The 27,859-nt window shown below is 39.8% G+C and overlaps 1 protein-coding gene across 3 annotated transcripts in view; it reads left to right on the forward strand.

Moving 5' to 3' along the window:
* CACHD1 (cache domain containing 1) overlaps nucleotides 1–27,859 on the forward strand; it is a 295,097-nt gene that overhangs the window by 252,713 nt on the left and 14,525 nt on the right. For all 3 annotated transcript variants that reach the window (XM_049879478.1, XM_049879479.1, XM_049879480.1), the window contains 12 exons: nucleotides 37–160; nucleotides 946–1,063; nucleotides 7,513–7,681; nucleotides 12,327–12,469; nucleotides 13,134–13,315; nucleotides 14,388–14,498; nucleotides 21,683–21,805; nucleotides 22,954–23,053; nucleotides 23,139–23,255; nucleotides 25,252–25,412; nucleotides 25,727–25,813; nucleotides 26,665–26,781. In XM_049879478.1, coding sequence (XP_049735435.1) covers nucleotides 37–160; nucleotides 946–1,063; nucleotides 7,513–7,681; nucleotides 12,327–12,469; nucleotides 13,134–13,315; nucleotides 14,388–14,498; nucleotides 21,683–21,805; nucleotides 22,954–23,053; nucleotides 23,139–23,255; nucleotides 25,252–25,412; nucleotides 25,727–25,813; nucleotides 26,665–26,781 — 1,552 coding nt within the window. The remainder of the gene's footprint in view (nucleotides 1–36; nucleotides 161–945; nucleotides 1,064–7,512; nucleotides 7,682–12,326; nucleotides 12,470–13,133; nucleotides 13,316–14,387; nucleotides 14,499–21,682; nucleotides 21,806–22,953; nucleotides 23,054–23,138; nucleotides 23,256–25,251; nucleotides 25,413–25,726; nucleotides 25,814–26,664; nucleotides 26,782–27,859) is intronic.

A 27,859-nucleotide genomic window follows, 5' to 3' on the forward strand; every position in this document is an offset into this window, starting at 1 on the left:
TTCCCATAGCATGCATTTTTTGTTTTCTTATTTCAGGGTATACCCTTATGCATCCATCTCTTACCAGGCCATATTTACTATCAGAACCCCCCCTTCATACTGACATCATACATTATGAAAATATCCCCAAATTTGAATTGGTTCGGCAAAATATCCTAAGGTAAGGAAAAGGTGAGGGTCATAGTATTTTATTTTTCTTTGAGACTAGGACCCACTGAGGTCAAAGATGAGTGTTCACTAGAGGATAAAAACACATTTGTAAGTTATGAATATTATCAAAAGTATATGCGGTAATTCTTGCATAAGGACAAAGCCAAGATTTTGTTTACTTTGTATAACATACAAATTTTCTCAGAACTATTATTTGGGGGTTGAACTCTTACAAATACAATTCTATTTTTATGATTTTAACTGTAAAATCAGACATATCTTATTTTTTTTTTAATTCCAATTATACCAAATTGAAAAATGTTGGCAAAATAAAAGGTGAAGTTGAGGCGTAGCTCTACTGCATGCTAAAATCATAACTTGGCAAAATAGTGTCTGTTTCTGTACAATGATATACAAAGTTTTCTCTTGAGTTAAAGACCAAATTGCGGTTTTTTTTCAACAGTGATACATTATTTTGGCAAAGCATAAACTATAGAGAAATGGGTCTCTGAGGTCATTGGTAGAAAATTGGTGACTGAATGATTTGAGACAAGTTAGTCTCTGGAAAGAATTAGAGTTGGGGGGGCAAGTGTAGAGAGAAAGGAATTTTTCAGTGCTGAGGGACATAATATATTTAGGAAATTGAAAACTGAATATTATCTCTTTCAAAAGCGATGAGCTTCATTGCTTTCAAAATCAGGAGGTGGTCATTGATTCACAGCTTCTTCCCTGCTTTTAATTAAGTGCTTAATTTTACCTTTTGCCTGAAGTATTTAATTCTGTTTGCCAACGCAGCCTCCCTCTGGGCAGCCAGATTATTGCAGTCCCTGTGAACTCATCCTTGTCTTGGCACATAAACAAGCTGAGAGAAACCGGAAAGGAGGCCTACAATGTTAGCTACGCCTGGAAGATGGTGAGTGAGGGGAGTCGCCTTTGCCTGGGGAGCTACATGGCCTGGTGCTCTTCTTCATGTGGGGATTTTGGGGAAACCTTGAGCTGATGATGTCACTATCTGTTTTAAAGTAATTGGAAAAATAAGTAATTCCACAGATGTTTTATAACTGTTTGTTTGTTGTTGTTTATTAAGACACTGTTCATGATAATAAATCAAGCCATATAAAAGGGTAGAAAGTAACATACTGTCAGCCCTCCACATCCGCAGGTTCCGCATCCATGGATTCAACCGACTGCGGATAGAAAATACTGGGGGGGAGGGGTGGTAAGCCTCCCACCTTTTCACAGACCCTCAGTCTCTCTCCAGCACCAGTTATTTGAGCATTGTTCCCCTTGTGTCTCATTTGTTCACTACGTGTGTTTTGTGCACCCTTTGTTTCTGTGAAGAAAAAAGGCTCCTAAAAAGCGAATGAAGTGGTGAAAGCAATCCATCAAAGGCTAAGTGTGAGGGATTGAGGAGAGGAGAGGAAGGAGTTGAAGGCTGGGGTGGCAGGCTGGCTACATAAAGCGCTACAGCCTCAAGAACTCAAGATCACAGGCGAATCAGCACCTGCTGGTGCCGAGGCAGCATCATCATTCGCAGAAGAGCTCGAGAAACTCAGAGAAAAGAAAGGCTACCTTCCAAAACAAGTCTTCTGTTGTGATGAAACAACTATTTACACAGCATTTACATTGTGCTAGAAGTTTTTTTTAGTAGGTATTGTAAGTGATCTAGAGATACTTTGAAGTATGTGGGAGGGTGCACATAGGTTATTTGCAAATACATGCCATTTTATGTAAGCGACTTGAGCATCCATGGATTTTGGTATCTGAGAGTTCCTAGCACCAGTCCCCCATGGGTACTGATGGATGACTGTGTGTCCTCCCCTACCTCTTGCTTTTGACCTCACTTTCCCTAGAAGTAACTGTTTTGATCAATTTCCAGGTGATTTTTATATATGTACAGGCATAAATATCTTTATGGGTGTTGCACTGTATAGTACTACACTGTCTAGATGGCCCATAATTTCCCTATTGTATATTTAGATTATGTCCAGAACCAAAAACAAACTAGTTGCTGTCAAGTTGGTTGCAACTAATGGCAACCCCACATGTGTCACAGTAGGACTGCACTCCACAAAGTTTTCAATGGCTGGACCTTATGGAAGTAGATTGCCAGGCCTTTCTTCCACACCACAACTGATGGATTCGAACTGCCAACCTTTGGTTAGCAGCCAAGAGCAAACCATTTGCAGCACCCAGGTATCTTACGCTATGTCCAGTTTTTATCGTTTTAAAACTCAGGTTGGAGAAGTTGAGAATTGAAAAGGAAGGTTTAAAAACATAAATCCCTTCTACTGACATTCTCTCAGAAAAAGAAATTTTAGGTTAGAACTTGGGTTATTCTTACTTAGCATGAGTGGATTGACAGTTTAGCCATAACTTTCAGCACCCACCCACCTCACTTTTCTTTTTCCAGCTTCATTTAGGCACGGGCCTCAAAGAATCCTGTAAAAATAGAGGCTAGCACGTGTTGTCCGTGTTACTTATGTTTCTCTCACCTCCTCTCCCTTCTCAGCATATCACAACAATGTCATCATGGGGCCTTAAACACTGTAGTTGACTAAAAAGAAAGAGGACTTTCATTTTTATCATGACGTTTTAATCACTGAATTTAAAGTGCAATCACTTGAGATTCCCTTGGATGGCCATATCTTGTGTTTAACTTGTTGACTCCAAACGGACCCATTTACTCATCCCTTTAAGAACTACTTATTGAATATTTACTATGCGCTAAGAAGGTTGAACAATAGCAATACTCTCTGCCTTCACAGAGCATCCAGCCTAGTGGTAGATTCAGACCTTCAGCAAGCAACTCAGTGCAGTGCCTGTGTCTGGGATAGGAATGATGGGAATCAGGAGTAACCAGCATGCGTTTCTCCAACCTTCTTGTTTAGTTCTTCAAGCTTCATTATGGCACAGCATTTAATAAAAGAGAGACTAAAGAAAACAAAATAATGATGAAACCATTTGATAAGCTTACATTTACAAGCCTAATTGTATTGGGGTGTTATTCTTTGATAATACAAATTTGAGGAAAGTCAAAGTCTATTTTGAAATTCTCTGACCCAGCTCATTTTCAGAATTTTTTTGAGGACGATTACACTATTTGCCCTTATATGTATATTTTTTCTTCTTTCTTTAATAAAGATGAATTGCTTAATCTTCACATCGAAAGGGTGGTCCAGACACCAAATTTCTTAGTTGAAAATAGATGCTTATATTCAAAGTTGAAGATTTTTTACCTCCAACACATCCTGATTAAAAGCAGCTCAATTATCTGTGTTAATAATTACTACCACTAAAAGAGAAAGAAAGAAATGTAGGCATTTGTAAGATCTTCTTTGTATCAGTAAATAAACCAATTTTAGAATTTTGGAAAGAAATATTCTCTTCTTAGAGCCATATTTCAGTGATGCTAGTAAATTCTGGCCTCTCTTTGTAGCTAAGTTCAAGACTATAGAATTGTGGTAGTGGTAGTAGTGTCAGAACCTGTCTAACCTCAGAGGGGATAGTGACCAGGATCAGCCCAAAGCTGATTCTCATGAGGTAGAGGTCAGATAAACCCCCACCCTCCAACTTTTTTACCAGTCTGACACCAGCCATCCTTCCCACAGCACTCTCTGGTTCAATAACCCATTGCAGTGGTCACACAGAACTCACAGACCATACTCACAGTTATGTGGTTTATTAAAGAAGTAACAGGGTACGATCTGGATCAGGACCAACAGGCTACAACTCGGGATCAGGAAGCATGCAGGCAAAGTCTGGAAAGCTTCCCCAAAGAGGAGAGTACATTCCTCCCTTCTTTAGTGTAAGATAGCTCTCTCAGCTCCTTTCAGCTGTGCAAGCAAGCAGACCCTTCTCTTAGCTGTGCAGGCCTCCTTTTGGCCCCTTCAAGACAAGCTCCTCTTGGTCCTGCTGTCTCTCCCCACTGACTGTCGAAGGGCCCCTTCCAAGCCTGTCACTGCCAACTCTGCCACTGGGCCCCTTCCAGGTCTCTCCCTGTCTTCAGTGTTACAGCCTTTGACCCAGGTTACAGCTTTTTTAGGAGATTCTTTGCCTCCTCTCTCTTTCTCTCTTCTCTTTTGCCTTTTCTCCATTCTGCTTCTTCCATCTTCCAATCTGAAAAACTTCTATGGGGTTGGCTGCAGATATACACAAACTCCTTGTCAATTTCAAGGCACAGCCCTCCCAACCAGGGTCACAAACTGACCAGTTCTCTCTCAGTAGGCCACAGACACTTCATTTGCATAGTCTATAGACGAACCTCTGCAAGGTGCACACCAATCCCAGGGCAGGCTGCAGCCTGAGGCCAGACAAAAAGTATCAAACCTCAAGTTGTTAACAGTTTACCCAGGAAATGTCAATCAACCTGGACAAAAGTAATGAATCCTCTGGAGTGAAAACTAGGGCAAAGGTAACGCCTCATGGTTTAGGAGAAAAATCTCTCAAGCCGTTTTTCCAAAGATCCAAGAAAAAAGGCCACATAGAGGAACTCATTTCACCACAAGTGCAATCGTGTAGTCACTTCAGGTGGAAGTGTTAGCTTTCTCAGAGTTCTGCAATTATCAGGCAGGTCACTATTAAGTCAGCAATTAAGGAGGTAATAAATAATGAGATTGAAATTTAAAAGGCTTGCCTCATTACCCAGCATTAAGAGTAAATATTTTTTTAGCTATCTTTAGTTACTTTGGGTGGGAGAAGGGGAAGTAGATACCATCTTGTCCTATGGAATAAATGGATTCTTCTACTGAATATAATCCAAATAAATTTTAGTTTATGCCAAGAATAAGTGGCTAAAGTGCTTAGCATCGATAGATGTAACAGGTACTGATGGATTATTTCATGGAATTAATTTAAATACAACTAAAGAGGGTCCCTGGAGGTACAGTGGTTAAGAACTCAGCTCTAACCAAAAGATTGGCACTTCAAATCTACCAGCAGCTTCTTGGAAACCCTCTGGGGCAGTTCTACTCTGTCCTATAGGGTCCCTATGAGTCAAAATCAACTCAACGGCAACAGGTTTAACTAGAGAGACTATGTTTGCAGCTTTAAGAGATTAAGTTGTCACTGTTTAACTCAGGTCCATCTTTGAGCATTTGTGGAGGCTGTATGCTGAGACAGATGGAAGTATTAACTATCAGAAGATATTCGAATGTCCCCATGTTACATAGGCATGTGTCTTAGGCTGGGTTCTCTAGAGAAGCAAAACCAGTGAAGCATAGAGAGAGAGAGATTTATCTCAAGGAAATGGCTTACATGGCTGTAGAGACTGGCAAGTCCCAAGTCCATGGGCCAAGCATCAGGCTGGTGGCTTCTCCTGACTCACGTAGCTGCAGGGACTGATGAACCCAAGATTGGCAGGTAAGATAATAAGGCTGTTGGCTTAAGAGCTGCGGAGGCTGATGAATCCAAGATCGGCAGGTAAGACAGCAGGCTACTGGCTCACAAGTTGTGGAGGCTGACAGATCCCAAAATCAGCAGACAATACGGCAGGCCACAGGCTCATGTCCCAAGAACTGGAGGATGCAGGATCCAGAGCAAGCAATCAGCCTTTGCCAGAATGTCCATATATATATTGGATGTCGGCCACACTCCCAAGGAAACTCCCCTACAACTGATTGGCAGATCACATCATGAAAGATGACAACATCATTACATAACTGCCAAACCATTGAGAATCATGGCCCAGCCAAGCTGACACACAACCGTAACCATCACAGCATGGCTCACTTCAAGACACAGACCACATGTGCAAGCAGCAGAAAAGAATTTTTCTCCTGCCATGGAGAGTCCTTTTAGGGACATCATAGTTCCTTAATACAGAGACTGTTTTTTCAGTTAAGAACATGATAAAAAATCCAAACTAAACCTGTTGTCATCAAGTTGGTTCTGACTCATGGCAACCGCATGTGTGTCAGAGTAGAACTGTGCTCCATCAGGTTTTCACCGGCTGAATTTTCAGAAGTGGATTGCTAGGCTTTTCTTCTGGATGAGCTTTGGGTAAACTTGAACCACCAGCCTTTTGGTGAGCAGCTGAGCTCGCTGACTGCTTGCACTACCCACGAACACAATAGAAAGATCTGTATTAAAATCCGTTTCTGTTTTCACCTAAGGAGTGTTTATGAAGTACTGCTTTTAGATACTTAGGGTAAATTTTATTTTTTCTCGTACAGATCTAATTTTAAAATTATATCTTGGTCATTCTGGTAGGGTTTTTGTGTTTTGGTTCCTTGGAACATGTAACACAGAAAACATAAACTCCAAAGGATGACTGTCTGAGATGGGAAGAGAGGAAATAGTAAATGCCACTTCAGAACACCCTGCCACTCTCGAATTTGGTGGATGGAAGAAGAGGATTCAATTTGTTAATCTAATTGAATATGCTTGGCAGCAATACCTGAAAGCCATTCCAAGAAAATGTGAATCTGTCTTGTGTTTAAAGATTCTGCAACCATCCTTACAAACTCTAATTTGCACTGCCTAGATAAAAATTTCTCCTTGACTGCAAAGCACATTTTTTTTGGTACTGCTTTATAAGGCGCTGTCCTTTTCCTCTGACTTAGCTGGTCATCACCCTCTTCATTTATTCACACACCATCTTTTAAATAGGTTCTATTCATCTTCTAAAATACAAACTTATAATAGAAAAGCTTGTCTTCATGTTATTCTTTTTTTTATTGTGGTAAAATGCACACATAATGTAAAATTTGCCATTTTAACCATTTTTAAGTGTACAATTCTGTAACTTTACATTCACAACATTGTGCAGCCATCATGACTATTTCCAAGCCTTTTTCATTACCAAGCAGAAACTCAGTCCCCATTAAGCAATAGCTCCTCATTCGCCCTGCCTCCCAGTCCCTGGAAACCACTAATCTACTTCGGTCTCTATGCATTTGCCTTTTGTAAATTCTTCATATAAGTGGGCTTGAAAAATGGTCACTTCTCGGATCATGTATTGTAAAATCAACTATCTATTTTTAAATACATTTCCAACTCAGATATAATAAGTATTGTATTTTTATGTCATGTTCCAGGTTGTGTCCATTAGCCTAAGTCACAAAAAAGGAGCTGGGATGACTGTTCAAAGAGACTACGTTCTAATCCTTTCATTAGCTCTAGGGTTTGCTACTACATACATTAATTTCCCTCAACCACAAAGGAGAACAGAAAATACAGCTTTTGCCAACGATACTTTCTTTGACCCCATCTTTATGTCTTCTATTCATTCATCAGATATTTAATGAGCACTTTCTATCTCAATGCTGAAGACAGAGACACAGCAGAAAATAATGTAGGCAGAGTCCCTGCCCCTTGGGACCTTCATTTTCTATGTTAGAAATTCTTTGTTGGTTTTTACAGGTCCAAGACACCTCCTTTATTTTGTGTATTGTGGTGATACAACCAGAAATACCTGTCAAACAACTGAAGAACCTCAATACCGTCCCCAGCAGCAAGCTACTGTACCACCGGCTGGACCTCCTGGGCCAGCCAAGTGCTTGTCTCCACTTCAAACAGCTGGCAACTCTAGGTAAAATCTTTCGCTCCTCCCCTTCCTTTGTTGTCCTCCTCACAGTCTCTCATTGTCGTTAGCTGCTATCACATTGGCACCTGACTCACAGGGACCCCATGTGCAATGGTTCCTGGTCCTGTGCCATCTCCATGATCAGTCGTAGTTCAGACCATTGTGATCCATAGGTTTTTCACCAGGTCTTTCTTCCCAGTCCATCCTAGTCCGAAAAGCCAGCGTCATTGCAACACACGTGCCTGCGCTGGCAGACGGGTGGTCGCTGCACATAAGGTACATTGGCCAGGAATCAAACCTAGGTGTCTTGCATGTAATGCAAAAATTCTACCAGTGAACCACCACTACCCCCTTACTCATAGAAGCTCACCATAAATACCAGTATGAATTTAAAAAAGAAAAAGATATTGAATGCCGGTAGTGCCAGGTGGTTTAGAGATAAAAATGTGAAAAAGATTTGAAGCCTTGTCTTAGGTTCTTCAGCAGATGCTGAGATGAGGATTAGTATACTATTGATTTATTAAGAATGGGCTCTCAGAAGTAAACACCTTGGAAGTGAGGGAAGCTGGACAGGGAACAGGGAGAAGCCAAGCAAGAGTTTGATTTCAGGTGAAGTTCCAGCCTCGGCCTGTAGAGGGGGCTCTGGAGTGTAAATTATGCTAAAAGGAAGGGAGCTGGGCTTTTAAATTCCTTAATCACTTTCAGCTTTCTGCTAGTGCTGGGTAAAGAGGTTTCAGTAGTCCAAAGAGAGTGGCAGGTACAGCCCATTAGAGGCAAGCACACAGATACAGAGGTATGAGGTTGGGGGGAGGGGGTGTGGAAAAACAGTAAAAGGGACCCAAGGGAAGAACCTATGTAGCACATTGACAGTAGACAGTATCCACCATGGGTTTCTATCTTCAAAAGAGCTTAATAAGTAGGAAAGTAATTCAAACAAAGCAAAAAGGAATTTATATTTATTATGCCAGGTGTTTTACATTCATCGTCTGGGTTGACCTGTTATAAATATTATAAATTTGGGATTAACAGCGATAAATAATTTTCCCAAGATAACAAAGCTTAGAATTGACCCATGCTCCTTCCTCTCGCCATGTTGGCTATCATGTGCCAAACACACACTAGGCGTCTGTGGTCCATGTTGTCAGTGTCCCACCCTACCCTCCCAGTACTGTAGAACACATAGTCTCCTGTTCCCTGGTTAACTGAGTGGAAGAGACGCAGGTAGGAAGGGGATTAAGGATTCTCGATTCCAAACGAGACCGCTCATGTTTGGTTCCTCTTTTAAATTCCATCCTAGAGAGTTATGCATGGATATCATACCAGAAGAGCAGGCTGTGTTATGGTCTCTTCTAAGACATGGGCTAGCAGTACAGGCAGTGTAGGGGAGCCAGTGATGTCAATCAAAGGTTAGATTTTACATTTGTTTATTTGTTTTGATTTAGGTTTTGGCATTTTGTTGCTTGTTTTTATGCTAAAGAGTATGTACGTGCTTTAACTCATATTTCTAAGAAATGCTTACTGAAAAGCTAATGTGTGCGTGACTCTCTCAAGTGCTGTGTGAGCAAGCTAAACACTACTATTGGTGAAAATAAGGTCACTTTTGAAATTTAAAACAGTGAAGAGCAGCAATTTTTCTTGCAGAAAAAAATCTCAGGCCTAGGTTTTTTATATCCTTCTGATAATCCCTCATAGCTGAGGTGTCCAATGTGGGAGCCACTAAGCACTTGAAATGTAGCTATTTCAAATTAAGAGGTACTGGAAGTATAAAATACACATTAGATTTCAAAGACTTAGTACTTAATATTTTTATGTTGATTACATGTTAAATCATAATATTTTAGATCTGCTGGATTCTATAAAATACATTATCGAAATTAATTTAACTTATTTCTTTTTGCTTTTTTTTATGTGGCTACTAGAAAATTTTAAATTACATTTGTGGGTTTCACTGTATTTTGATTGGCCAGCACTGCCTCATAGAGAGTGCTCAGAAAATGCAGTTTATGACCTCAAACCTCTACGCATGATTAATCGACTAGTCTCAGCTCGCCCAGGCAGACCTCAGGCCTGTCTGGTTCTTCACTGGGAGCTCTATCCACCACTCCACTCATCTGCACGTTGGGTGGTAGAACCCTGGGACCATAGAGGGGTCATGGAGGGTACTTGAGGATCAGTTGATAATAAAAGTGAACCAAGATAATTAAGATATTCCAAAAAGGGAATAGAAATTAAGAGAAATGGCGGTGAATAAGGAGTTCCCATCTGATTTCATTGATGATAAAGATTTTGAGGCAAAATATTAAATATATGTCAAAGCTCCTTTCAAGAGGGCTGATGGAGGTACATTCTCTTTCTTGATACACAAAGAGGAATTTTTTAAGAGGACATCACTGAATGTGGTTAATTATGTACGTGTGTAACTGGGTATATGTAAGTGTATGTGTCTGCCTCCTAGACACAGAGCTTTCAGTTCTGTCTTAGTTCTTTTGCTCTTTGTGCTCAAGCCATTCTACTGCACTGGCTTTTCCTAAAATGTCCAGTCTCTGTCACTATTACCACGGAATCTCTCTTCCTCATAACTCTGGCCCCATGACTCTACTGTGACTTTCTTGGTCTGAAGTATGTATTGCCTTTTGACATTTCTTATATTATTATGTTATTCTTATACGGTTGTTTTCTTCTATTTATCCCTTCTTTTTCCAACTGGATCCTAAGTTCTTTGAGTTCAAGGAGAATTCATTCAGGTATATTCTTTCTCTCTCTTTTTCTCTCTCTCCCCCAAGCTACTAAGCAACGTTGGAAAGTTATCTGACTTTTTCAAGCCTCCAGTTTTCTGCTTTTTACTGTGATCGTAACAACAATCTTCCAGGCTACCCTACAAATATGCCCTGAGAATTGAATGAGACATAGTATTACTGAGAGCATCTTCTGGTAATGGCAGACTAGGGGATTCTGACCCATCTACTGAGGTTTCTGACCCATCCTACTGAGGTCATCTAAACATACTGGATGGAAACTCTTTTTTTTTAATCTTGAAAAGCACCTAAGAATTAATATGGTAGTGAGGAATTATTGGACCCAATCTAGGAAAAGGTAACACAGAGAAAAGAGCCCAGTACTCAAACCATTTTTTGCAATATAAATAAATAGTTACCAGTCTAGAAGAAACAGTTGTTAAATCGAAATGTGATTTATGTAGCTCCTTGGGGGTTAGGGAGAAAGACAGAGATCAAATTCAAGATCCCCAAAAGATCTAGACCCTAAAATAAATGAAACAATTCACCTTTGCCCCCACCCCCAACCTCACCCCAAAAAATACACATACATGCTTTTAGCAGGGATCCTGAAGCACTACATCTTTAGGATATGGGTGAACTTCAAATAAATCAGGCCTTGACTTAGGATTCCTGGCATCCGAGTGGCCCCACGGAGCCCCAAGAATTAAATTTGAACTAAATGGTCATGAACTAATTGCGTACAAAGCCACACAACGCAGAGCTTAGGCCAGTATCCTGCCTCTTTATTGGAAACTCTTTCCACGACACCACCCTGCCTTATCTTGTGCTGTTGCACTTGGCAGAATGAAACTATCAAGTGCCCTCTCTGGAAGAAGTTGCTCACATCCTCTTAGGTCTCAACCCATTCCTACAAATAAGTTTTTAAATACAATGTCTGGTATAGTCAAAGAGAACAACCACACAAGGAAGAAAGACACCATGAGTGAGACTAACAAAAGGAATAGAAATGGATGTACATATTTAAATGAGATAGGACACATGATAGTGTTTTCTAAAATGTATTAAAACTTATAAAAATCGGATAAGATTTAATAGTGGAAAATTTCAGTAGACAAATATGTAGGGTTTTATTTCATAATGTAATTCATTGTGGAGATTTTTGTCTTAAATAAAGGACCAGTGTTTCCCTTTTAGATAGGACCAGCAATTAAATACGAATCCTTTAACTACTCTATTTCCACAACCTTTTGTTTATGCCAAGCTTGGCTGCTACCATCTGTGAGAATGATTTTTTTAGTTTAATTTTTGTGTTTATTCCACTGTTCCGTCTTTTCTTCTTCCTAAATTAATATACTAATATGAACAATAATATTTATTGAGCCCTCATTATGTGCCAAGCACTATTCTAAGTGCTTTACATTTATTGACTCATTTGTTATATATGTTTTAACTCAATAATTGTCACCATACTTCCATAAGGTTGGAGCAGTTGTTTCCCCTGCTTTGCAGATGAGGAAAATATTACATATATTACAACTTGCCCAAAAACACGCAGCCAGGAAATGGTGGAGCCCAGTTTCAACCTAGTCCGTGGCTCCCTGTCATATACTGCTTCTCGATTCTGATAAGTATAGCATACTATATACAGATCTATGATATTTTGTACTTTTGCCATTTCAGGCACTTGTATTTGTTTGTGCGTGTATTTCATCTAGCTCGCTCATGACTGTAAGCTTCCTGAGAGGGGCAAATGTGGCATTTTCCCTTTTTAGCTCCTCGCAGTGTCAAGGTCTTGGCTTTGCTTGTGGAAGATGCTGAGCCACCGTGGCCGATTGATTGACAGTGATGCTATCGCTTGGGCCAAAGATGAAGTCTCAGTCCTCTTAGGCCTGCTTTGTTTGCTTCTCTTTCAGAAAGTCCAACCGTCATGCTGTCTGCTGGCAGCTTTTCCTCCCCCTATGAACACCTCAGCCAGCCAGAGACAAAGCGCATGGTGGAGCACTACACAGCCTACCTCAGTGACAACACCCGCCTCATTGCTAACCCGGGGCTCAAAGTGAGTGCTGGCCTGGGGCCTCACTTTTGGTCGACTCTCTCCACAGACCCAGGAGGGGGTTGCTGGCAGCAAACCTTTGAAGTGGGAAACCCAGCTCTGGATCTGTGCCTCTCAGCTGGAGAGCCAGAAAGGCGGAGTGTGTGGCCCAGGGAAAGCCGGTCGGCGATGACCCTTCTGATGGATTAAGAAGCCCTGGGGACCAGATGAAGGATCTCTTTCAGATGTCAGATGCACTGGGGTTTCCAGGGTAGGGGGTTGTGATTTAGAGACCGGTGAAACTTTCCCAGCCCCATTTTTCCCAGGGGAAAGAAGTGAAGTGCCCACTGCTGTCTGTTGAGATAAATATGATGAAGTTTAAGGAGCAAAGATTTAGCTGTCCTCTTCTTTTTGTGTTTTAATGCACTTCACAATAGAGTTTTTCCTCTTAAACGGAGAAAACCTTCCTAGGGCAAATAAGTGAGTAATCACACATCAACTGACTCTATATTTCGGTGAGCTTTTGTTTTCACCAAGTGAGGCCACATCCATCTGCTGTGGAAAGGTTTTTAAGAAGTAATTGGGCTTGGCTTCTCTGCAAGAGAGCTTTGGGAAGCCCTGCCAGCAGCCCACTCTCTTTTCATGTGAGTCTTAAAGGATCCCTGCTATGTCTTCCTTTGTTTCCTAGTTCTCTGTCAGAAATGAAGTAATGGCTACCAGCCACGTCACAGATGAATGGATGACACAAATGGAAATGAGTAGCCTGAACACTTACATTGTCCGCCGTTACATAGCAACACCCAATGGCGTCCTCAGAATTTATCCTGGTTCCCTCATGGACAAAGCATTTGATCCCACTAGGAGACAATGGTGAGTTTTAGGGCTTCCTTTATCAAAGTTTCCCCCCAAATCCTGGAGAGACATGATAAGTATTTACAATAAAGCCACTTCAGGCAGTCACATTAAAGAAGATACTTTCATGGCAGCAAAACATGTTTTGAAATAGTTTTGTTTTGTTTTTTTAACTTAGCATTGACAACAGCTTTGTGGGTTTCCTCCAGCCATAGTGTTTTTATCTCTTCGTTGAAATTTTGAGACTGAAATGCCTTACACGTGGCTGTTTCAATTCCTAGTGGTTTGCTTGATTCCTGCCTCGTACAGTGTTTCAACAGTGGATATAGTTAATTTTTCACTGCAGGTGATTCTGGCGTAGAATTATATAACTCATGTATGACCTATGAAAAATGAACACATGTAAACTCAGAAACATTCTTTTATTTCTGGGCTTTATTTTTACTCTGATTTTCAGAAACAAAAGCTAGCCAGGTGGTATAGCGACCTGGGCATAAAAACAGGATTTCTCGTTTCGTGCTGCTTAGCGACTGAGACATTCATGAGTCGGCTGTTCTTATTGCCGCTTCCCCCACCTTTACTAATCCAGGGTGCATTTTGATGTGCCCAACTGAATTTGTTTCTACTTCATTCATTAACTCCTTTTTATTTTAACCTATGAAACATCTGCGTTGTAGATCTTAAAATAAGCTCAGATACGTACTAAGCTCAGTGTCTATTTTAAAAAGAGGGAATTTCAGATTCTCTTGACTTCTGGGAATCCCTGGTGGTATAGTGGTTAAATGCTACAGCTGCTAACCTAAAGGTCAGCAGTTTGAATCCACCAGGTGCTCCTTGGAAACTCTATGGGGCAGTTCTACTCTGTCCTATAGGGTCGCTATGAGTCGAAAGTGACTCGATGACAACAGGTTTTTTATTTTCTTGACCTCTTGCGTTGATTCTACAGTCAGACATAAAAGATAAACTTTTTGAATTGTAATGTAATACGGACACAGTTTATAATAAATACCTTTAGAGTTACAAGCTCACTTTTCTTTGAAATTTACAGAGTAGTTGTTTATACGCTAAGACTTTCTTTGTTCTCCATTAGGTATCTCCATGCCGTAGCTAATCCAGGCTTGATTTCTTTGACTGGCCCATACCTCGATGTTGGAGGAGCTGGCTATGTAGTGACGATCAGTCACACGATTCATTCATCTAGGTAATATTTTAATTAATTTTTCAGTCATTTTTTAAACACATAAAGGATATTTTGAAATTTTAAATAGAATAATAGACACCAAGGATTAGTGGCAAAAGCATTTTGAAGTGAGGCAAGCTGGAGTTTGAATATCTTCTTTAGCTGTGTAATGCTGAGTTCCTTGAGCTTCCCCAGACATCTGTAAAATGGAGGTAAGACTACCTTAAAGATTACAATATGAATTGAGTAGATCAAAGGCTCTTAAACCTATTCTTGGCAGCCATGATGATAAAAAAAGAAGAAGGTGTTAAAGATTGAGTATCACAGTTGGTAGAAATACCAACCTTAAACCAACAGAAGAAATAGCAATAGGAGTCTGACATATTGTTGTCAGAAAGCGTTTTCCCAATAAAAGAGCATTTAGTGAAGAAAAAAATATATTACCTTTTGTATATGGGTCAATTAGGAAGTTTTTTTGGTTGTTTTTCTTTGTCTTTGCGTTGTCTCTTGAAAAATAAGGAGGCTTTTTGAAAATTGATTTTCTAGGAATGCTACAAAATGTCAATATCACTGTAAATATATTTAGAGGAAATCTTGCCTTTGAGGTTTCTGTTCCGTCAGTATTTAAGCTTCAAATGTCAGTAGAATTTTGGGTGGAGAGGCAAGTCCCCTTGTTTTAATCCATTATACAAATAGCTACTTTTCCCTAGCAACCAAGAAAGACTACATTTTGACGGCTACCTGTAACGATGCCTTAAAATTTATAGGAGACAGATTTTCTTGCTTAACTTTATGCTTTTCAATGGTGCTTGTTATGTATCAAATGATTGAATTCAGTAGAAGTACTCTAATGCCAAGTTCATTGGGAGCAGGAGTTCGGAAGCAGTGTGCTGTGGAATTTCAATGTCATGACCTGTGTCTCCATGGATCACAGGGCCCTGCAGCCAGCCAAACTTTGTCTCCTTTGCAGGGCACAATAATATGTTTGGCTATGTCAACTGCATCCATCATACAATATTTCACATATAAACAAGTAAATACTCATTTCAAATACAGATTCCTTCAGTGTTTTCCTTAGCAGACCATCTGTCGGGCATACGCCTACTAATGTCTGAATAGCAAGACTTGTCATCCCTCCAATATATTCTGATCAACTGAGAAAAAGTAAATGAAGGCTGATTCTTTGAGAGGACAATAGTTACCTTGTTCTTTGATGACAATGAAATGGGCCAAAACTGGGCTCTTGAAGATGCGGTTACAGCGGAGGGCAGGCAGAAACCCGCTTGTATCAGACTCCCCCAGACTGCCAACCGATGAGTAAGAGCCATTAGCTTCCCCTTCTTACACTGTTCTTTTTTTGGGAGAGGAAGGGGTGGATTTTTATGCTCATATATGTAGGTACACCTGTTTTTGTCAGGGTTCGGATAGGCAGGAGAATTTTGACTTGGTTTATTTACAAATATTTATGGTGTTAGTCCAAACGAAGCATGATAGAAATATGATGGGCTTCCAAATGAGGCAAACCTGGGTTCAAATCCCTTATTTAGTTATTTAATATAGTGTATTTAAGCTATACAAGTTTAGCTATTGAGGGTTGGCAGTGGAGTGAGAAATGGCAGTTTAAATTCTGTCTTCTAGCCTCCTGTCCTCAATGAGTATGGATCCCGTGGAGTAAGTGTCTGTTCTTGCCCTGGTCGATGTGCAGTCTCTTGGACCTGACGATTTGAGCATTTCGTCTAGCTGAGGATGATTTTTACTATTTTTAAAGCTGTATGTTTTTCATTTGACGTAATTTAGAATGCATGTCAACTGCCTCTTCCCAGGCTCAGTCAAAGCAACAGCAGCTTTGACAGCTGTATTGAGAGACAGGCTTTCCGAAGGTAATTTTTTTTCAAGTGATTTTGACTTCATGTGCCAACTTGAGAACCTAACCCCCTCCTGCAATGGAATTCCAGTCTGAACAAGTTGATTTTCCATTTATTAGTTGTGTGGCTGTACACGAGTTCCCTCTTTGCTTTGGTTTCCTCACCACCTGTGAGAGATAATACAGCCCATTTCACAGGTTTAATTTAAGGGTTAAATTAAATAGTATATGTAAAGCTCTTAAATAGTGTCTGGCATGGGGTACCAGTTGCCGTCAAGTAGACTCCAACTTACGGCTATCCCAGGAATGTCAGAGTAGAGCTGTGCTCCATAGGGTTTTCAGTGGCTGATTTTTCCGAATAACCAGGTCTTTCTACCCAGGAGTTTCTGGGTACAGTTAAACCTCCGACCTTTCAGTTAGCAGGCAAGTTAACTATACCACCCAGGGACTCCGGCATGCGGTACGGGCTCAATAATTGTTAAATACTTTTATTATTACTAAGTCCTATGACTTCTCTGAGCCTTAGATGTAAAGCAGAGGTGATAGTGCCCATATTAAACTAAGGTTATGTGAATTAGAGATGATCCACGTAAAATGCTTAGTACGGTACTTGACAATGTCAAGTCCCAAGTAAATGGCAGTTATTTGTATTGTCATGCCTTAAGAAACTCTGGTGTTGCAGTGGTTAAGCGCTCAGCTACTAACCAAATAGCAGTTGAAACCCACCAGCTGCTCCACAGGAGAAAGATGTGGCTGTCTGCTTCCGTGAAGATTTACAGCCCTGTAGCCCTATGGGGCAGTTCTACTCTGTCAGATAGGTTTGCTGTAAGTCGGAATTGACTCAATAGCAATTGTTTTTGGTTTTATTCATGTTTTAAATTTCTGGCATTTTATTCAGCAAGAGAAACAGCTTAAGCTAATGGTCAAGTTGTCATGAAGCACTCCCATTCACCCTTAGTTTTCAGAAGTGGTTTGGCTGCTAGCTTGGGGAGGGCCTTTTGATAAGAGGAGAGGCTAGACATTCAGCCCATTTCCTGCCTCTTTTTCCAACTCAACACTCACTTATCAGTTATTCCTGGTAGCTGTGCTGGGTTGTGATTCTTCTGTGAGCTTCATTAGCAGCCTGAGACTCTTGTTTTGCATTCTTTGGAGAATGATCAAGCTGATAGAGATGAAGTTCGGTTATTGATTAAGGGACTGGTTAGACAAGTTTTTGGCAGTGGAAATCTCGAAAAAGTACTGCAAACAGCCTGGTTCATTGTACTGTTTATTCAGACAGGTTTGGTTTCATTTTTCTATGGCATTCTTTGAGTTGCTGCAGTATACATGTCTGAAATACAGGTAGAAATATGAACACTAGACTTTTATAGGCTATATGTCACTTCAGCATGTTAATCATATTGCTGCAGGTGGCAGTTGTACAGGAGAAGCTTAAAAACAAAATTAACATATTCTAACAAACTTCAATTGTATTTCTCAATGAGAGATTATGGTATTGTAGAAACAGTCAGACCTGGGTCCTGGCCTTTATACCATAAGTAAAAGGGGATCAATCTTGTGTAAGTCTTTTAACCATTCTAAGCCTAACCTTTCCTTTATAAAATGGGAACTATAATTCCTTTCAAGCATCTTCACAGGAAATTAAATAGGTTGGGTAAAATTGCTTGGAGACTCTTGAATGCTGTGCAGATCTAAGGAGGCAGTACAGGTTAGAAGTTAAAAGTATATGCTTTGGAGTTAGAAACACTGGGTTTAAAGTCCTGCTTCTACTAGTCATTCGCTACGTGACTCCTGGCAAATACTGAATCTCCCCCAAGCTTCAGTTTTTTGGAAATGATAATACCTTGTAAGCTTGCTGTGATAAATAATTGAAATACTGCATTCAGATGCCTACCAGAGTGTCTATAAATTGTGGACATTAAGTAAATGGAAGCTGTTACTATTATCATAATGATGAATATCATTGAGACTCATCACTTCTTGCTGGACTACCAGATGGGTTTAAAATCCATTTGACTTATGTTTCAGCAAAACACTATTTGCTATAAAGCACAAATCCCACATACGATAATGGTCTTGAATTTCTCCCCGGGTGGAATTTAAGTTACTTTAGTAACAATAAAGCCTTCTTTTGAGGCAGTAGCTTCTCAAACGTCATCCCACAACATGGCCTGCCCTAACCCCAGCTACCCAGCTTAGACAGCAAAGCTCTGATAGAAATTTCTCTATGGATCGCAATTCCTTTTCTAATGGTATTGCTGTAATATAAATTAGTATTAATGTTGACTGTAATCAGAAGGAAGCAATAGTCTACATGGCAAAGCTGATTTCATTCCAAAGACTAGAGTTCTCTTTTATTTTATTTTTTTAAATTGTACTTTAGATTAAGGTTACAGAGCAGATTAGTTTCTCATTAAACAATTAATACACTTTTATTTTATTTTTTTTAAATTGTACTTTAGATGAAGGTTACCGAGCAGATTAGTTTCTCATTAAACAATTAATACTGTGACATTGGTTGCCAACCCTGTGACCTGTCAACACTCTTCCCTTCTCAATATTGGGTTCCCCATTACCAGCTTTCCTGTCCCCTCCTGCCTTCTCATTCTTGCTCCTGGGTTGGTGTTCCCATTTAGTCTTGTTTTGTTTTATGGGCTTGTCTAATCTTTGGCTGAAGAATGAACCTCAGGAATGACTTCAGTACTGAGTTAAAAGGCTGTCCAGGGGCCATACTCCGAGTTTCTCCAGTCTGTGTCAGACCAGTAAGCCTGGTCTTGTGTGTGTTTGTGTGTGTGTGTGTTAGAATTTTGTACTACATTTTTCTCCAACTCTGTCTGGGGACCTTCTGTTGTGATCCCTATCAGAGCAGTTGGTGGTGGTAGCCAGTTGCCATCTGGTTGTGCTGGATTCAGTCTGGTAGAGGCTGTGGTACTTGTAGTCCATTAGTACTTTGGACTAATCTTTCCCTTGTGTCTTTGGTTTTCTTCATCTCCCTTGCTCCAGACAAGCAGGACCAGTATATTAGATGACTGCTCACAAGCTTTAAAGACCCCAGACACTACTTACCAAAGTAGGATGTAGAACATTTTCTTTATGAACTATGTTAATGCCAGTTGAGCTAGGTGTCCCCACAGCCCTCAGCCCAGTGATTTGGTCTTTCAGGAGGTTTAGGTGTGTCAATGAAGCTTCCGTGACCTTGCCTTGGACAAGCTGTGCGGGCTTCCCCAGTATTGTGTACTGTCTTACCCTTCACCAAAGTTACCACTTATCTATTGTCTATTTAGCGTTTTTCCCTCCCCATCCCTCCCCTCCCTCTTAACCATTAAAAATTGTTTTTTGTGTGTGTGTGTAAACCTTTTCATGAGTTTTTATAATAGTGGTCTCATACAATATTTGTCCTTTTGTGATTGACTTATTTCATTCAACATAATGCCTTCCAGATTCATCCTTGTTGTGAGATATTTCGCAGATTCATCATTGTTCTTTATCGTTGTGTAGTACTCCACTGTGTGTACATACCGTAGTTTGTTTATCTATTCATCTGTTGATGGGCATCTAGGTTATTTCCATCTTTTTGCTATTGTGAGCAATGCTGCAGTGCACATGGATGTGCTTATGTTATTCGTGTGATGGCTCTTATTTCTCTAGGATATATTTCTAGGAGTGGGATTGCTGTATCATGTGGTATTTCTAACTTCTTAAGGAAGCGCCAGACTGTTTCAAAATGGTTGTACCATTTTGCATTCCCACCAGGAGTGCATAAGAGTTCCGGTTTCCCTGCAGCCTCTCTAGCATTTGTTATTTTCTGTTTTTTAATTCATTCCAGTAATGTGGTAAGAAGGTATCTCATTGTAGTTTTGATTTGCATTTTTCAAATGGCTAGTGGGAGCCCTGACGGCGTAGTGGTTAAGAGCTCGGCTGCTAACTAAAAGGTTTGCTGTTCAAATCCACTGGCCACTCCTTGGAAACACTATAGGGCAGTTCTGCTCTGTCCTATAAGGTGGCTATGAGTCAGAACTGATTCATTGGCACCTAACAACAACAAGGGCTAGTGATCACAAGCACTTATTTCCTCATGTGTCAGCGGCCTGAGTGCGAAGACTAGAGTTCTGACGTTTAAGAAGTAAATTTTACTATGGGAGTTTCTTCTGCATTTTCCAATTGATATTTTTAAGGTTATTGTCAATAGTAGTGCCTTTTTTTTTTTTTTCCTTTGATATTTATAAAGAAATCAGGTGGGTAGATGATGGTAAAGCTTTGACTCTTAGAAAGTCCCATTTTGGTTAAACCCTGCACATTCCCAGCCACAAGAGTACAGGGGTCCACTGGCCAAATAATCCATGGCCCTCCAACCACCCATGAACATAGCCTTAAAAAAAAAATGAGGTTCCAAATGAGAAGTCCACGCTTTTGATATATTTAGCAGTTTCTTAGGGTATGTTTTCTCTGAAAAAGTAGTAATTTCATTCTCTGCCCAGACTTGAGCTGTAAGTCCTCACTGTTTAGTTTTCTTTAGAGTAACTACCCCTTATTGGGTATTTACTATATGTTAGACACATCACTAAGCACTGTAAACATACTATATCTTATTTAATTCCAACAATGGCTTTATGATGTAGGTACCAATTTATCTCCATTTCCAGATGAGAAGACTGAAGCTTAGAAAGGTTAAGTAGCATCCAAAAAGCCACATAGATAGAATCCAAAAGGACCAGGATTTGACCTCAGATACATTTGATTCTAGAGCCAAAAAGTTTGCATCATGTTTTCCTGCCCACTTTCTCTTTCTCTACTCTGCAACTTTTGAGAGTGGTTTTGTTGAATGGAGAAAGCACTGGTCTATGAATCAGAACATATTCAAGAATACAAGCTTTGCTTTAAGTAGAACTACCTTTAGTGTTGTGGAAAGAAAGTTAGAAAGGCATTTTTCTTACTATGTTTTATATAACGTTATACTAATCAGATAACCTTTATGACGTTTCAGGTTCCTTGTCTATAGAGATTTGTTGGAAGGAACAATAGGGGCCATCCATCCAACCTCCCATCTGATACCTTCCCCCCACCAGAGCCCCATGTTCTGACCAAAGGATTGTCCAGCTTCTCTCTGAACTCCTGTAGTGTCAGGGGATTAGTTATATTCCATGGCAGGTTAAGAATATGTATACTTATCAGTCTTAAAGTTTTCTCTATCAGTCAATTAGTTGATCTTTTTTGTAGGGGTGAGAAGTGGGAAAGACTGGTTGAAATATACTACTGATACTATAATATGTCCTTATGATTTAACATAGCTTTTACCTTTAAATAAGAAATGCCTCTTCTTCTTGATCTTTTTCACATAAAGTACACAGCTGTCTTCTGGGCACACTGTGGCTGTGATGGGCATTGACTTCACTCTTAGATACTTCTACAAGGTTCTGATGGATTTATTACCAGTGTGTAACCAAGATGGTGGCAACAAAATAAGGTAAGCCCTTTAGGGACATCATTTCCTTTTAGCTGCCTAAATATGAAGAAAAAGATATCAGGTATCTCTACTTGAATGGCATCCACAGAGTCATCGTCAAGATCACAAATCGAGTCCATGGCTTGGGTGTTCTATTAAGAAGATTTTTCTTCTTTTTCTTTCCTTTCTGTAGGATACATGCTGTTTATGATTTAGATAAACTCAACTCATAACAAGGAGAGTAACTGCTTAGAATGCTCCAACAGCTCCTGTTTCCCTAGAAGCCAGCAATTAGAGGTTTCCCACAACTTGGTTACAAGAAAGACCAGAGGGTACTCTTGTGCAGTGCTTTTGATGTTAACTTAGTTATTAAACCAGAGTCTTTGTGAAATTTTCAGACGCTTAGACTGCTCTTTTTACATTTCCCCAGAAACAGGCTCATGGAACTAAAAGTCTTTGCCTCCTAAATTTCAAAAGAACATGTCTGATCAAAGCAAGGGCATTCCCTTAATTTAATGCAGGCCACTTTTTAAAATAGCTTTCTTCATTCAGTCTCATGGTCCATGCTTCGTATCACTGTAGAATTTCACATTGGCCCTTAATGGGGAAATGCAGGATTCATGGCAAACTGAGATGACTAATGTAGACTGAAATAGAGTAGAATGTAGCCTTGATTAAAGCAATTCCAGATTTGCTTATTTAGTATTTCCATCAAATATATTTTTTATGTCCCCCAAATGATGTATTTTGTATGTTTATCATCAAAAGAAGAAACCGTATGGTTTACTTGAAGTTTGTGCCTATAAATACTAAAGTCCACTTCCTTCAGGGTTTCCTTTTCCTGAAAAAAGAATAAACTTCCCACTTTATATCCTTGCAAAAAATCTTTGCATCCACCTAATTTGGATTGAGTAGGCACATTCTGTGTGAACTATGTAGGTGGCCTCAGAGTTGGGTGTAACTCTCCACCTTGTATCCCCAGGTGATCTACCCCCTCAAGAATAATGTATCTGTCCACTTGTGTGCCAGGCATCTTTCATTTTTTCAATGAGTATTTATTGAGAACCTGAGATAAATGCAGTGTGTTTCAGAGCTAGCAAGATAAATGCTCTCTGGAAATGTAGAAGAACCACGTATATGAATGAGGAATGCCATTTGTTTTGGTACAGGTGCTTCATAATGGAGGACAGGGGTTATCTGGTGGCACATCCAACCCTCATTGACCCCAAAGGACACGCACCTGTGGAACAACAGCACATCACCCACAAGGTATTTGTTGGGAGGCTGATAATGAGTTCTCCAACAGCCTGCGGCTCATTACATGGCATGTCTTCTGTTCTATTTGGCCTTTTAGGAGCCTCTGGTAGCCAATGACATCCTGAACCACCCCAACTTTGTGAAGAAAAATCTGTGCAACAGCTTCAGTGACAGAACTGTCCAGAGGTTTTACAAATTCAACACTAGTCTTGTGGTAAGTTGATTGTCAGCACTCTCATTCCTTAGCCTGTGATAGAATGTGAAATGGAATAATGGTTCATGTCTGAGTATTGTGCCTTAGAATCACAGAATTATAGAACTGACAGGGACCTTAGTCCAGCTCCCCAGTCTGACAGTTGTGGGATATAAAGCCCAGAAGGGAGAAGTGAATATTTTAAGGCCTCACACTTGTAATTCTGTTTCGGTTTTGTTTAAAGACTCACCCAGTCTAAGCCCTTGAAATGCCTGCTGAATCTGATTTCCCACACTCTTGTATAAATACATGCGGCACCATGTGCTCCTCTCTTCCTGTCTTCTAGAGACCACGTAGTAATCTGAAACCCCTAAGGCCGAGTTAGGTCAGCCCTTGGTTGTCCACCCTACTAGACGGGAGCTGGCATGTAGGTCATCCGGAAAATAATCTGTTCTTAGCTTATGATATTTTGTATGATTTGAGGTACTACAGCTTTACTTTGACATGGTTAAAGATCTTAGGGACATTCTTAATGATTTGTAAATAATCTTAGCTGGGAGAAGACTAAAAAGAGGAATGCCAGACCGGTATTCAAAAAGTTATTTACAGGAAATAAGATTTTTACTCAGAATATGCGTTTATGTCACTAAGTGTATAGTTAAAAAATTAATTTTGAAAATGTATTGGGTTAAATTGAAAATTCTAAATTTAGCCTCAAAAAAGCAACTGCAAAAGCAGTTGTTCAATGGAAGAGAGAAGGAGTTTAAAAAAATGAATATATTAATGCAATAATGTGAATAAAGCAAGAAAGCAAGAGAAGTAATTATTACTCTGTTCAGACTGCATACAATTCTGAGCAGTGCTTTCTTTAAATGGTACGTTGACACACTGGAGTCTATCTAGTGAGAGGAAGGTTGCTAGGGAAGGTTGTCACTGGAAAGACTGGCTTACTCTGTGCATCTTCTATCATTTCTACAGCAGTTTCCTTAGCTCTTCAGTAGACAAAGCCAGGATACTCAGGTAGAAGTTTTTCAGACGGGCTAATTTTAGTTCAATATGAAGTAGAATACTTTCTTAATAGCCCCAGTTATCCCAAAAAGGAATCGGAGCAAACAGGGTGATAATCCTATATTATTGCTTATATTGTAGAGGTAGGTGTCTTCCAGGCAGTATAAAATTTGTCTGGACCTCTAAAAACCCAAGCAGTCAAAGACATGATTCTTAGAGTTAGGCTTATCTTCACCACACATATGTAAGGCATGAATGGCATGGAAACTGACATAGTGTTAAGTTTGCCTAGTGCATATAACCCACATGCAGAAAAATGATTATGCACTACTTGATACTGGTTTTGAATCTTTGGTTTTCCAATATGGTAGACAAATTTGGCAGATCAAGAAGCTGGCTACCACATTTCCTTATTATAGAATAACTCGGAGAATACTTGCTTTGCTTAGATTGTTTGAATATTCTGGAAGCAGGATCCTGTCTTAAAGACACTTCGGTTTTTAAATAATTGTCTTATTCTAGAAGAAAAGTTACCCAAGAGAGGGGAAAAAATGCATGTTTTCTTGTTAATTAAGTTTGCCTTTGAGTTTATCTTAAACTGTTCTTTACCTGAAAGTTGTCTTTTATTGTTTCTTGAAGTTATTTCCTTTGTTATGTTATACTGTCAAGTAATTTAAAAAGGAAACCAGGTTGTATATATATAGCTACAAAGATTTATTTCTGTATAAGCATAAATAAAAGAAAAAAAAATTTATATAAAGCTGTTTAATGGAAATTATCTCTGACTGATTGGATTATAGGTATTTTTTCTTTATTTTCCATAATTTTAACAGTGACTATGTATTACATTTGTAATTAGAAATAAATACGTGCATACATGAATACACACTTACACACGTAAACTTTTTTAAAGCTATTTTCAGTAGACAGTTGAGGGGTTTTCACCAAAGCAGGGCAGGGTCTTTGCATCGCTGTCCATCACTCCTGACACCTCTCGGTTGTTCCACAGGGGGATTTGACAAACCTTGTGCACGGCAGCCACTGTTCTAAATACAGACTGGCGAGGATCCCGGGAACCAATGCATTTGTCGGCATTGTCAACGAAACATGCGATTCTCTTGCCTTCTGTGCTTGTAGCATGGTGGACCGGCTCTGTCTCAACTGTCACCGGTAAAAACATGATGGGTCATATTCTCTGTTTACCACCCTATTTAATATTTTAACGGATGCCAGTCATTTTCAAGTGACATCTGCAAAATAAACAGAAAGTGTTCATGTGTGTACTAGAAAAAAGGAAAGTCTCAGTTACAAAAGCCTTTAGAACTGGGTCGTTTGCAGCATCCTTGTCCTAAGAGCAGTGGATTAAGGCCAATTGTGTATTTAAAGCTTTGGTAAGAACTTCCTTTTTAGCTAGCTTATGGTTTCTTTGTGTTGTTTCCCCTGCTGTATGTACAGTATGTAGTTTGTCACTTTCTTTTTTTCAGAATGGAACAAAATGAATGTGAATGTCCTTGTGAGTGCCCTCTAGAGGTCAACGAATGCACTGGCAACCTCACTAATGCCGAGAACCGGTAAAAAATGACACTGTGGGCTCTCATTTATAGATTTGTTTTGGGTTGCGGTGTAAGGAGATGATTTCATCTAATGATGGTAGTGTTTAGTGAGCCAGATTCCAAGTTCCCTAGTGCTCTAAAATGAAGTCTGCTTTCAGGTCTAAATATAAGTATTGTGTAAGTGTAAAGAATATATGTGCTACTGCCAAAAAATATGAGACTGTAACGCACAGTTACTAAGTGCCTACCACATGTTAGGTACTTCATACACATTATGTCGCTTACTTTTCAAATTAACCCTGTGGTAAATATGCAAGTACCTTTCTTCCACACGTATACACACATGTTCACACCTAATACAGCATCATTTATATTTTACTACCAGTTAAATAAATTGTAGTAAATCCATTCGAAATAATTTAAATGAAAGATAATGAAATATGTATGTGTATACTAGCATACGTTTATTTAGGCAGAGAAAAAAATGTCTAAAAGAATCCTCACTAAACTGTTCACATTGCTTACCTCTGAAAAGTGAGATTTAGAGTGAAGAATGAAGGGAGATTACATTCGTTTTTGATTTTATATATTCCTGTTTTGTTGAATATTTATGACTTTCTAATTTTTCTTTTTAATGTTATTTCTATTACACATAAAGATGAAGTTGAAGCTCAGAGTGGTTAAGTAATTGGCCCAAGGTCATGTTAAGTGACCAAACCAGGATTCAAACTCGGTTCTCTCGACCACTGTCAAGAACCACTCCACTGAGCTGCCCTACAGCCCATTCAGATAGCCCTGCAGCCAGGGCCATGATGAGTTTGGAATGGGGGTAGTGTTGGTCCTAACCTTCATATTTGCTTTCTGCACAGAAACCCAAGCTGCGAGGTCCACCAGGAGCCAGTGACATACACCGCTATTGATCCTGGCCTCCAAGATGCTCTTCACCAGTGTGTCAACAGCAGGTGCAGTCAGAGGATGGAAAGTGGGTAAGCAGTGCCCTGTGCTTATTTCAGGTCCCCATGATGGCTTCTGCAATAACCAGCACGCTCATTGAGCTTGCCTGGCCAGTATACATTCCTCTCATTCTTTATGTTTTAAGAAGATACATCAGTTTTTCAGATCTGATACTGATATCCAAAAGCCTTTTACTACCAAGCTTAAGGTTGTCCAGGCCATTTGATCCTCCCGTTTCAGTTACGTTACAGCTATTTGGCATTTGTACCATATGTTAGTAGCCTCATCTGTGGGTGGGAAAGTTATTCTTGAGTTAAAAGAAGTGTGAGGGGACGTGGCATGAAGGAGCAAGGGGATGAGGGGGCAGGAAGTCAGGGGGTAGGACCCAGAAACAGTGGACAAGGCTGTATTTGTGATATTTTCAAGGCCACCAAATTTCCTTTCTCAGAAAGCAGATCTGCTTCATGATAGCTTTGAAAACTGAAAACTGTGTGTCCCCTCCCCATCTTCTCTAGGGTATTTGAGACTAGACATCAGGGGAATAGAGGCTGTAGTAGGCTACTGGGGGGAGGGGTGGTGGTGGTGATTAATTTCTTGTAGCTGCACTTGATGGAACAAAAAGTGGGAAGGAGTAGGTAGAAGGGACAGTCAGTTCTACTCTTGGTGTGTACTTTAGCAGAAGGACAGTCTGACATCAAATTGTTTATTTGGGGTGTTATGCAATAGCCCAAAGTTAGAGAAACACAGCATATAGCCTCTTAGAGAATCGTGGTGCCCTTAAATATTAAAAGCTTTAAGAAATTGGTAATAAAACACCTGTATAACCGTCCTAGTATTTCCCGAACTTATCTGACCATTTTTTCCCTTTTTCATTTTTTTTTTTTTTTATGAGCACGTATTTGGGGGTGTTAGACCAAAGTCTAACAAACCTTGGGGCTATTTGATCTTTTAAGATGATTTTTGAGAAACTCTGCACTAATCCATGATGAGTGGGTGTCCTAGTTTGAGTCTCCGAGAACAGTTTTATTTCTCTCATTTCCAAGTTGTTAAGGGCTTAAAACAGCTTTCTCCATTGCTGTTCTCATTTTATAAGGAAAAGAAATGAAAGTT

This window comes from Elephas maximus, chromosome 3, assembly GCF_024166365.1.
Source record: "Elephas maximus indicus isolate mEleMax1 chromosome 3, mEleMax1 primary haplotype, whole genome shotgun sequence".
NCBI classification, from domain to species: domain Eukaryota; kingdom Metazoa; phylum Chordata; class Mammalia; order Proboscidea; family Elephantidae; genus Elephas; species Elephas maximus.